The 13,091-nt window shown below is 36.3% G+C and overlaps 1 protein-coding gene across 1 annotated transcript; it reads left to right on the forward strand.

Annotated features, from left to right (window-relative positions):
• The first annotated feature begins 2,333 nt into the window (after window positions 1–2,333).
• On the forward strand, window positions 2,334–11,381 carry LOC136235508 (transcription factor Pur-alpha 1). Its single transcript, XM_066025218.1, has 5 exons — window positions 2,334–2,888; window positions 2,970–3,017; window positions 7,253–7,393; window positions 7,514–7,753; window positions 10,814–11,381. The coding sequence occupies exons 1-5, from the start codon at window positions 2,553–2,555 to the stop codon at window positions 10,964–10,966; spliced, it is 918 nt and encodes a 305-aa protein (XP_065881290.1). The 5' UTR covers window positions 2,334–2,552; the 3' UTR covers window positions 10,967–11,381.
• The last annotated feature ends 1,710 nt before the right edge of the window (window positions 11,382–13,091 follow it).

Genomic DNA, 13,091 nt, shown 5'->3' on the forward strand with positions numbered 1-13,091 from the left:
CTTATTTCATGGAGTTGTTTGGGATGACTCGGCCTGAGTTTTTGGTCGGTCACTACTTTAACGGCGGTATACGAGCAGCTTCCGTCATGGAGCATTGTCGAGGAGATCGGATTCCTGATGCACATGCTACAGCTTGGACATTTCTTATGCTCGGTTGCACATTGTTCGTAGACAAGAGTGGTGATTGCATTCGACCTTCCTGCATTCTAGAGGTGCAGGATTCGGCAGCTGGAGCCATTGGACTCTCGTGGGGCTCGGCTGCACTAGCATATCTATATCGTAATCTAGGTATTGCTAGTAGAGGAGACTGCGGGCAGATCACAGGTTGTCTGACACTACTTCAAGCATGGATTTATGAGTACTTTCCGTGCTGCAAGCCTCATCGGAAGGGAGTTACAGTGGACCCGGATCTTCCTAGGGCTTGCATGTGGCCATCTATAGCGTTGGAGAATAGTGATGATCGGCTGAGATCATATCGCGCCCGGTTTGATAGATTGACTGCGAATGAGGTACAATTTCCATTTAATTAAATAAACTGATGTCATTACTTGTATTACTTGTATGTTAATATGTAGGTGATGGGGATGTCGTATGGTCTTAATGCCATTACGGGTACCCCGAGGACGACATACGCTGGATAGATACGATACCGGGATGTGATCGAGCCGTACATGCCGGGGAGATGCCTTCGCTAGCTTGGTTATGTGTAGACCATCCCCAGACCGATCTTGAGGCCGTTCAAGGCCGTAGGTCCCTGGTCCAGCTTGAAGTATCAGGTAGAGGTGCACGCCGATATGGCACATGATATTTGGGACTCGTATCCCGAGGCAGCCGTGCTTGTATTGTCTTGGTTCACTCCAGCATGGACTCCTTCGGACTGTGAGGAGCAGTACATGCATTGGTACACCCGTCATTCACACCCTCATCTACTGCCGAAGATGACTGCACCCGTACCGACTATTCATACTCGCTCGAACAGTGAAGTTGTAAGTGATTTTAGTTTTAATCAACTGATATACAAATATAAAATTTCATTTAATGAAATGATATTTATTAAGTTTTTGGTTTTTCTTTTGTCAGTGGGTTAGCCGTTTAGCTAACTGGGGTGAAGGTGCATTGGAGGCGATGAACCTTCTTGATGAGGATATTGCGACTGAGTGGAGACAGTCGTACGAACAGATTATGGATGCTTGGCATTCGGCCAAGTGATTTGTGACTGTAGCTTAATACTTTTTATTATAGTTGTACAGATTATATCTGTAGGTATTTTAGTACTTTAGTTATACAAGTACGTACTTTAGTACTTTTTTTATAAAACTATTAATAGATGTCTTTCACTTACATTCCAGAACATTACAGAAATCATACAAAATCAACATGTAACACAACTGAACAGAACTGAAATGAAACTGAACACATCCAGAACATTACAAAATTCATTCAGAATCAACCTGTAACACAACCAAACATAACTGAACACATCCAAAACATTACATAATTCATTCAGAATCAACATGTAACACAACTGGACTTAACTGAAATGAAACTGAACATATCCAGAACATTACAGAAATCATACAGATTCAATCTGTAACACAACTGAACATAACTGTAACTGAAGACATCCAAAAACATATGGTAAGGTTCCTAACCTTTTTCTAAATCATTAAATCTTTCATTTTTTCAATTTTAATACAGAAAGCATATTTTTTTGGGTAATTAATTTATTAGTCCTATATTTTGATAAAACACACGGTTTTAGTCCCTATATTTTCAAAAACATATGGTAAGGTCTATAACTTTTTTCTCAGTGAACTGTTTAGTCTTTCCGTCTGTTTGTTAGATTTTTTTACCGTTTATGACTTTGGAAATGACTAAATTATCCTTTACTATTTACCTTCAAATTTCAGAAGATGAAATCCAATTTAAAAGTATTTGTATGGAGAACAAGAAAAAGAACAGACCCAATGTTTACGAATTTGAACGATTAAGAAGAAAATCAAGAAGAAGAACACTCAAATTTGATTTCAGATGCATTAGAGTTTAAAGGAAAGGAAAATAAAGGAAAAGAAGAACGCAAATCCAAATTGACTAACAGAATTTTCATGAGAGTCTAACGGTAGAGACTAAACAGTTCACCGAGAAAAACGTTAGGGACTAAACAGTTCATCGAGAAAAACGTTAAGAACTTTACCGTGTATTTTTGAAAATATAGGGACTAAACAGTGCGTTTTGTCAAAATATAGGGACTAATAAATTAATTACCCTATTATTTTTTGGTATTTTAGAGAGAAGACAATTATTATTATTTTTGGTAATTATTTAAAAAATATGGGACAAAGTCAATCCTCGTCAGTCATCATCATCCCTCCTTCTATCTCCTCCAAACCCTAATCAAACCAGTTTTCCCACTACCAATTCCACCCACTATGTCGTAGATCTGTCTCACTACCACTTTTTCAATTGATTCTATTCAATTTTACTCTACAATTTTTTACCGCAACCTTTTCTCACTCTCACCAACTAAAACCTCTTTTTCGAATTTCTTTTACATGGAGGGAAATTCCGGTGGCGTTGGAGGAGCTACTGGTGCTGTGAATGCCGGGGGAGGCAGCGGAGGAGGCGGAAGTGCAAGTGGAGGTGGAGGTGGAGGGAGTGATGTGGAACTTATGTGTAAAACACTGCAAGTGGAGCATAAACTCTTCTATTTCGATCTCAAGGAGAATCCTCGCGGGCGTTACTTGAAGATTTCTGAGAAAACTTCTGCCACCAGGTCTACAATCATTGTCCCTTTCTCTGGGATTTCTTGGTTCTTAGATCTATTCAATTACTATGTCAATTCTGATGATCAAGACCTCTTTAGCAAGGAATTGCAGCTCGACACCAAGGCATTTCTTCCCCTTCTTGATTTCCTTTTCTTTTTTTCTCTATTCCTATCTTAATTTCATTTCGTATGATCTTCATTACAGGTTTTCTACTTTGACATTGGTGAAAACAGGAGGGGTCGTTTCTTGAAGGTAATCCAAATCAATTTCCTTTCTCTTTTCTTCTACTCCATGCCTTCAAACATATGCTTGCCATAATTTTGCTTGCCTTAATTTGACTTGGTGTTTCTCCTTCAAATTTTTGCTATTGTACATTTGCACGGACCTTTTGCTAGCTTACTTCAGGCTGATAACTTTTGATGTTTATGTGTGATAGCTTGTTCAACCCTTTCTCTAGAAGGAAAAAAATGGATTTGACTTTATGTTTCTCCTTCAAAATTATGTTATTGTTTAGTTTAGGCCTTTTATCCCCTTTTAGCTTTCGGTGAACCTACTTCAACATCTAGGAACTGCAATGATATAGAATTACTCTTTTTGTTCTGCAAGGTGGGTGCTCTGTAAAATAAAAGATGTTAAGCAGTGTTGTTAAAGGCGCGCCTCGGCTAAGGCTCCAGCCTTAGCGCCTCTGGTGACCAAAGGCGGGCGCGGGCAGTAAGGCGCGCGCCTTGGTGCGCCTTTGTGCGCCTCAAGCCAGGCACAAGGCGCGCGCCTTGGCTTCCTTATGGTATTTTAGGGTATTTTAGGGTTGAGTTGAGGGTATATTAGGTTTTTTAGGGTATTTTAGGGTTTTCTAACTTCAAAAAAGAAAAGAAAAGAAAAGAATAGCAGACATCATCGCACATAACTCGCAGCTGCCAAAATTTTATGAGTTTTAGATTATGTCTTAGTAGTTAACTAGAACTTAACTAGTGCATTTTATGGTTTATTGTTGGTTTTTGATTATTTATGACTAGTTTTATAAATTTATGATTTTTTTTTTTTGGTGCGCCTGCGCGCCTTAAGTTGCGCCTTGCGCCAAGGCTCCAGGACCCCCCTTGCGCCTTAGTGCGCCTTGCGCCTTTAACAACACTGATGTTATTAAGACTCTTTCATCTTTACCTTTGAATGTACCCACCCTAAACAAATCAGTATTTGACATTAGAGAACTTGTGGATAAATCAATGCAGCAACAGTTGTGAGCTCTTTAACTTTTACTCTTGATTGTACTTGTTCTCTCTCCTACTAGAATATCTCTCTTTCCTTACCAGAAAAGGAAGCATTGACTTTAATTCGCTAGATCGGTGTGATCTTTTTTCCATCTTTTTAATGTGGAAGATTAAAAATGGATGTTTAGGGGTTTGGATAATTGAAAAGAGGCTGGTGTGGTGAATGATTAATTTCTCTATTTGGATCCAAAACATGAAAATCTAGCTAGGCTGATCTCATTATCTGCTGATCTTTTAAAAAAAGATAAGTGGTGATATAGTGCAAATATGAGGCTCAAAGCATCTTCAAATGCTTACCATCATCTCTCTCCCATGAGCAGCTGTCAATAATTCAAAGGGCATAAACTAGCATCATAACACTGCCAAATTTTTAATGATGTTTCTGTAGTTAACGGTAATGATGGAAGATAACAGTTCGTGCTCAAGCTATTGGAGTCATGTAGAATTAACTAAACTCTTAATAAGATGTTTTGGTGGGTTTTGTTTCCCCATTAGATGTGGTTCACAAGGATTGGCTCAAAATCAAATTCTTTCTTAGTAGGTGAAAATTCTGTTTATAAGAAAAATAAATTTGGTAATTAATTTTCAAATTCTGATGTCTTAACTGTTAAAATAATAGATTAGTTTAAAGGTATCCCTGTTCTCAATAAAGTCATCGAACAATAGATCTTAGTTCTGCTTTTTGATGTATGAATTATGATTTTTGATAGAAACTTTAATATGTACACATTTGATTATCAAATTGCTTGGTTTTAATTTCTCCCTCTGCAGTTCCTACATTTGATCGAAATTTTCTTGAATTTGTGGTCCTTGGTTGAATTTGATGGCCATAATCCCTCATTAGTCTAATGAATTTCTAATTTGTAAGAAGAAAACTGAAGAGGAAAGAAAATCTATGTTTTCTGTGGACTAGTTAGTTTAATGTATGGGGTTCTCGTCGCTGCCCTTCCCTACCAAGGTGAGGTAGGGGGATTGCCATTACCATCTATTGTGTTTGTTGATATATTTATTTTTCAAAAAAATCAAATAACCAATAAAATTTTGCAACTTCAAAATTTCAACGTTAGCATAGACAAAAAAGTTTCTTGAAATAAGAAGGATAAAGAGGCTCAAAAGTATAGAGAAGTGTTACTCCTTATTTGCTAGAAAAACAACGTGGATTCATTTCATAAGTTTTGATACTTCACATGATGTTGCCAATAATGGTTTTTCTACGTGAGTGGAATTTTTCTTATTCTTATAAAAGTCAAAGCTCCTCTTGAACTTATGATAATAAGGTTTAGTTGTGGGTTGTCTAATAGGGTAGGCTATACTCGCTGCATGGTAAGTGAAAGAAATAGATTATATCACCAGATTGTATATATTTTATTTGGCATAAATGCGTGTTCTTCTTCTTGTTCTCCTCTATATGTGTACTAATTTGACATTAACGTTATTGAAGCTTGATGTATGCTTCAGTTGTGTTGGTAATAGTTTGACATTGACTACATTGGAGCTTGAAATATGGGTCAGTAGTATGTTGGCAATAATGGTTTTTCTACGTGGGTGGAATTTTTCTTATTCTTATAAAAGTCAAAGCTCCTCTTGAACTTATGATAATAAGGTTTAGTTGTGGGTTGTCTAATAGGGTAGGCTATACTCGCTGCATGGTAAGTGAAAGAAATAGATTATATCACCAGATTGTATATATTTTATTTGGCATAAATGCGTGTTCTTCTTGTTCTCCTCTATATGTGTACTAATTTGACATTAACGATATTGAAGCTTGATGTATGCTTCAGTTGTGTTGGTAATAGTTTGACATTGACTACATTGGAGCTTGAAATATGGGTCAGTAGTATGTTAGTGTTCTTTCTTACATTACTCTGTACCTTACCTTCTGTTGCCAGTTTATGCTATCTGTTACTGTTGATACTAATATTAGTGGTGCAAGTAGTCTTATCTTCTAGTGGTAGTTGATGCTATTTGTTACTGTTTGATAAATTAACAGAGCAATATCTTACCGTTAATCAGTGTTCTAAAAATCGGCCAAGGCGGCCGCCTCCGCCGCCTAGGCGGGGATTTTTAGAACACCGTCCCGATTTTCACTAATCGGGCAGTATAAATCGGTTGACCGATTTTTGGCCGCCTAGGCGGTCTCATGCGGTCCTAGGCGGGTCTAGGCGGCTCCTAGGCGGTCCCAGACGGTTCCCGGGCGGCCTTTTTGAAAAAATTGGTCCATAAATTTTATGTCAACTTTTTTAATTTAAAAAAAAATATTAAATAACAAAAAAATAAAAAAAAACCTTAAACTATTAAATTTATTTTTAAGAATATTAATTTTATTTTATTTTGACACATTTTGTTATAAATATTATTTTATTGATCTATTTGTTATTTTTTTAAGGACATTAATATAAATAATATTAAAGTATGTATGTTTTTCTATCCTAAATATTTTCTATTATTATTTTTACATAATTCATATATTAATGGTATTTATATAATACTTTATTTAATAAAAAATAAATAAATATAAAAAATACAAATCCGATTAATCCCGATTAATCGCCGATTAATCAGTAAGGGCCCTCTCCGCCCGACTAGCGTCTAGCGTCTTTTACAACCTTGCCGTTAATATAATCTGTTTTTGAGACCATCAGAGTCTGATATTCTTAGATTAGACTATCATACTTAGCAGGAACTAGGCCAAGTGGCCTGAGTTGAGTTCCACAGAATTTAAATTGAAATTCTAATAGAAGTTTAGTTATCATCAGCTGACAAATATTATCCGAACTTGGAATTGGGTTGTTATAATTGTGAAAGAGTTAAAATTTGGTCACGAGCATAATTATTTTTCAGATACCATCGAAATCAATTATACCTTATCATTATTTATTTTTTTAAAAGAACTCAATGTAGTGACCGAAATTACAGGTTACTGGATCTTAGCAACTGCCAAAGTCTCAGGGTACCTTCTAGGTTTTTAGTTTTTCATTCTACTTCTTTTGTATTTTATGTCCTTGAGTTTTCATGTCCTTTGTGCATTTAGCTAGCTGTTTCATGCCAGTCTCTTCCTCCCTAGAAGAATACATAAAGTTGGAAGCTTGTATAGGATAGCAGAAGGATGACTACAAGAATATTGAAGCAACTGCTTCATATTTTTTTTTTATTTCCCCTCTCTTGGTGTTTTGCTAGAATTGTTAAATCTACGCATTATCTTTAATAAACTTATGCATGCAGGTATCTGAAGCTTCAGTTAGTAGAAACCGCAGTACTATTATTGTTCCTGCTGGAAATGCCAGGGATGAAGGCTGGGCAGCATTCAGGAACATTTTGGCAGAGATAAATGAAGCTTCAAGGCTTTTTATACTGCCCAATCAGGTGTCTTTTTTGTTGCATGCATATCTTTTCTCCCTTTTGCTTGAAAGGAAATTATTCTAAGTATAAGAGGGAAATCACTTACCAAACTTCCCCTCATCTTTTACATGCCTGCCAAAACAGCAAAGCTCTGAATCTTCAGAGCGTCTTGTTGGCCTTTCGGATGATGTAGGGGCTGGCTTCATATCTGGACACAGTACCCAACCTGCTCCAGCATCTGAATTGAGTGATAGATCAGTTGAACTGACTGCACAGGACGAAGTTGGTAACATGGGGGTTTCAAAGGTAATCAGAGCTGATCAGAAGAGATTCTTCTTTGATCTTGGTAGCAACAACAGAGGCCATTTCCTGAGGATTTCTGAGGCAAGTTTTACGAAAACCAAGCTTTATATAAATCTGGTTGCTCGTTTGCCTCTCATTTTGTATGATTTTGATGTATTTCAAATACTTATCTGTTTTTTTAGTAGGTTATGCCAGTAATAATAAGAAAACCCATAACCTTTTGTCTCTTGTGTTAATGAAATGTAAAAGACGATAAGAAACGCTCTATAAACTAAAATTACAAGAAAAGGCTCTATCATCTTGAATTCTAAAAAATGAAAATAAAATTTAATGCTATGTTCGGAATAAAATTATAAAAGAATCCCATTTCTTGATCTAGCGAACTATAAAGCCTTAAGCTTGATGCAAGTGTGTTACATAGACCATGTCATTACTTTATTATGTTTTATAGTTGTCCTCTTTTTTTCTTCATGTGATCTCATATTTCAATCTTTACCGTTGATTCAGCCATAATAATGAGCTATCCATGTTCTCACCCACGTTGAGTGAAATTGATGAATAAGAAGAAAAGAAAGTCAAAGCCTTTTTTCACAAGGGTAGATGTAATTAATTCAAATCCTTTATGTTGGACTAGGTCTCAATGAACACTTGATATTAACTGTTACAGCTTTTTTGTGCATCCTTTGTGAGTTTCCTGTGCCTAAACTCCAGTGTATTATTTATACACACGTTAAATGGAAGAAGGTACATTCAGACTCCGGAGGCTTCTTTGATGTGCTTTCTTCCATTTAAGGTGTATTATATAATATGATAATGACCATAAAAGTAGTCAATATTGTCATGCTTGGCATGAAATCTAGATGTTATTAAACACTCTCAAGTGAAAATAGTGAAATGTATGCGATGATCAAAGTTTATCCTTATATTGTATTGTATTTTATTGCAATTTAATCATATAATAGCTAGTGTTTCTTGTATAGTGACTTTAAAACAATAACCATGAATAATACACATTAAACGAGGTCTTGCACATTTGCTATCGTGATTCAATTTTTTTAAGGAACTTTAATCATTATATTAATTAAATTGGATACAATGTAATAACAATTTGTATTTCCCACTCTTCTTGACAAATTTCTCAATTTTGACCTTGTCCACATGCAATTTTTGCATGGGAGAAGGCGGGATAGTCTTTGCAAGACTGGCAAGAAGGTGATTCTCGTGCTTCTTATTCTTTCCCCAGTGATGAGCTACTAAAAGGATCTGGGGGACCCCCTTCTCAAGGGCAGTGGGGTGGCAATGCCCCTTTATTTAGTGGGAGTTTAGTGTCAAAAGCCCTTGAAGGTAGCTGTGGAGCAGGATAAAGATCTTATTTACTTGGGGGATAAAGAGGACTGGGCTGCTGCTTGGATTATTATAGAATAAAAGTAGAATTAGATCAAGGGGAATCTCCTTAGGAACTGAGTCTCCGGCTGGACGAGTAGGTGAGGGGTTTGATTAGGGATCAAGGACGAGGATGGACTTTTACTCTCGTGCAACTGGTAACTATGTTGCATGGACACTTCTAGTTAGTAGCGTTTAGTGTCCGTGTCCATTTCGTCTCGGTGTCTGTTTTTGGTTGTAGGCTATTTTAGGAAGGTTATGTTTTAGAAATAGCGTTTCCCGTGTCCGTTTCTGTGTCAATGTGCATTTCCGTGTCCGTGTCCGTGCAACATAGACGGGTAACATTAGCCTGTTGATTGTTCTGCTCTTGTATCCCATCAAGACAAGAAGAGCGTGATGGTGCTAAAGTGTTATGGCTCTTGCAGATTCCACGGTACACTACTATGCTTGAAGTTAAATAATCCTTGTGTTAATATTGAAAAGGCACAATAGTGGAGGACACACCCACCTCAGACCATAATTTGCAAGGGCAACTCGATTAAAAGCAAAGCCTTAAATTTCATTATTTCTTTTCCATTTCTCTCATAGTACCTTTATGAAGAGTTGACCACTAAAACCCCTCAAGCCATTGTGTGCTGCATGCTTTGGTCCATTCATTTTATTTTGAAATTAACTGCTCGCAGAAATGTAGAACCTGTTGATGTCTGGGTGAAGTTTCAACCTCTGAAGACAAATTATATATTAGACATTATTTCCCAAGCTGACTCTTCTAGGAAATTAGGTGTTGTATGGTAATAACTTTCTATTGAGGGCGAGCCTTGGCGCAACGGTAAACGTTGTTGTTATGTGACTGAGAGGTCATGAGTTAGAGCCTTAGGAGCGGCCTCTTGCTAAAAACTTCAATATAAATGAATATTGAGTATGTAATTCCTTGATAACAAATCTAATAGTAAAGATACATTTACGAAAATAACTCGACAGTGTATTCTCGTATTTGGATTATGCAACTCTACGAGAAAACGATAAAAAGGCATATGGTTCTGACAATATTGAACTGAATTGACAGCATATCTAGAGTTGAGAAGATTCCAAGTTTAAAGGTGGTGGCTTTCACTGCTGAGGGAGCTTTGACAATGGTGAAGGTTTCTGACTGAGGCAGCTTTATGCCTTGCCCTTGGCTTGAACAAAAGGCTTGTGCCTGTACGATGCTGCCTCGCCTAACCCTATATTAGCTCAACTGTGCCTTTTAACTGTTTAAATTTGCTTAAATTGTCTCAATAGTTTGTTAGTTGATGGTTGGAGTGGACACTTTTTTTTGGTTACAAGCTCGAGTCCTCATAGGAAGACAAGAACCGCACGTATCTGCCTCAATAATATCCTAGATACCAGTAGGAGGCACATCACACTCTTGATGACCCAAGACCAACTGCCCTACGTAGTTAGCCATCCAATCCGCTGCTCCGTTTCCCTCAGGAAACACATTCACAATCTTCACCTCTCACTCCCGAACATAAAGCTCTCTGCAGTTTTCAATTAACCAATAGAACCGGTGTCTCTGCTCTGTATTTTGACCTGGCTGGAGCGGACTTTTGTTTAGATCATTTGTTTAATTACCAAAAAGAAAAGAGAGAGAAAAGTTAAAAAAGAAGGCACACGAGCAGCTTACTAGTTAGTTTCGGGTAGTCAAACTGTAAAATAACAATATCATGCATGACTTTTAGTTGGATTAAATAACTTGTATACTAATTACAAATGCAGGTTGCAGGTTCGGATAGGTCCTCCATAATTCTTCCCTTGTCTGGGCTGAAGCAATTCCATGAGATGGTGGGGCACTTTGTTGAGATAACGAAAGATAGAATCGAAGGAATGACTGGTGCCAATGTTCGGACAGTGGATCCTCCTCAAAGATGAGTAAATTTGGGTTGTGTAGAACACAAATTGCAGATGAAATTTGTCTCCTGTTAAAACAGTACATCGGGGTCGAATATGTTCAGGAGATTGATTGATTCTGTGTTACGATGGTTGCAGAGGGGGTGTGATTAGGGGGTGGCGTAGTTTGTTTCTTGTTAAATTCTTGTCTTCTTTTCTCTTCTCTTCGTTTCTTGTTAAATTCTAGTCTTCTTTTCTCTTCTCTTCGCTCACGCATTCAAGTCTTGAAATAATCCAATTGGTATCTTGGGGATGGTAGGAAGTAGCTTTAAGTAGGGGGGAATAACAGGAGAAAGGAAAATCAGGTATTTGTAATTGTGAAGTTTGATAGTGTTCTTGAATAATTCTGATTCCAGATGTTATTGTTCAAATCCAAAAAAAAGGTTGGTTGATGTTAGTTATTGTCCACGTTTTCGGGTTGTAACCGAAACAGTGTCTTAAGTAATTGCAGAATTGGTGGACCTCAAAGATCAGTAAAGCAGTTGCAGCTTTACTAATTTCAGAGCTTTGAAGCCTCCTTTGTTTTTGAGATGGGTTAAATGCATCATGGGTTACTGAACTTTCATTATTGTCTAGAAATGGTCGTAAAATCGCTTAACTTTTAATTTTGTTTCAATTGAGTCATTTCAGCAACTTGAAGAGCAAAGAAACATCGGAAAAGTGACATGGTTACCATATTAAACGTAGTCAACTTTCATTGCTAACTCAAATGACACGTGGATAACATCTAGATGACATGTGGTTGTCACTTAGCTGATTGAAATTACTGTGTCAGCTAGGTGGCAGTTGCGTGTCATTTTGGTCAGCTAAGTGGCAGTTGCGTGTCATTTCGGTTAACGGTGAAAGTTGACAATGGCTGATGTGGCAATCACATCACATTTTCGGTGTTTTTCTTTGTTCTTCTGGTCGTTGAAATGATTTAATTAAGATAAAATTTAAAGTTAAATGATTTTATTGAGAAAAATTGAAACTTAGTGACATTTTGAGATAATGGTAAAAGTTTAATGGTCAATGGTGTATTGAACTCTTTTTGCATTTTTCAAGAGTTGATTCAGTTGAGATTCTCTGGATTTGGGCCTTTAATGGAGTATTGGGGCAGTAACTCAGGATTTAGGAAGTTTGTTTGTTGAAAGTATTCGTGCAGCACACTTAAAGCAAGTTGAAGGAGGCGGTTGAGACATTTTAAACAAGTTGAAAGGACTATTCGTACACTTTGAAAGTTTAAAGGTCAATCAAGCCTTTTGGATAAGTTCATAGACCAATGATATATTAAACCAATTTAACGAAAGGATTAACTCATCACGAGTTCATTGAATTTGGTCCAAAAAAATATTGATTTACTCTAAACTTATATAGTGTTTCGTTAGTCCATTGAATATACGTAAAATGATATGATTAATTATCTAAGTCCACATGATATAGTAAGAGTAGATTTGGATAAATTGAAGCACATATATCATTTTAAACAAGTTCAGAAATTAATATGTTAGTGTAAGCAAATTAAAGTAGAGAATAATTTACTTCAAACAAGCTCATGGGATTAACGAGACACTACGTAAGTTAAAGGGTTAATCAGTTTTTTAGGTAAGTTTTGGGGCCTTGATATTAATCCTTAATAAAAAAAATGTTAAATTTATTTGAAATCTTAATATTTTAAAGGTCTAATATATCTCCAGTCCCTTCAAGTTGTCCAAAAACCGTAACTGGTCCCTGAATTTTAAAATGTTACAACTAACTCTTTCAACTTGTTTATTTGGAACAAATAACCCCTTAAATATGTTAATATTTGTGATTTTGGAGTTTTTTTTGTCATTTTTTTAATGTATTAGTTAGATGTAACAACCGATCTTTTGGACATCTTTTATCTCTGATGTAATATTTGTCAAAAGCAATTTTACCCCTAACGTTAGCAAGTTGGGTTGATTTTATACATCATTATAAACACATATTTTGTTTCTTATTTTCCACTAATAACACGTAAGTTAATTCTTAAAAAAAAACAAATTTCATATATTTTTGTGATTTAATAAGAGAATTGAAGATTAATAATTTTAAATTCGGTGAAATATTTGAATTTTTTTGTCCAACTCATACAAAATATATTTAT

Source organism: Euphorbia lathyris, chromosome 7 (assembly GCF_963576675.1).
Source record: "Euphorbia lathyris chromosome 7, ddEupLath1.1, whole genome shotgun sequence".
In the NCBI taxonomy this organism is placed as follows: domain Eukaryota; kingdom Viridiplantae; phylum Streptophyta; class Magnoliopsida; order Malpighiales; family Euphorbiaceae; genus Euphorbia; species Euphorbia lathyris.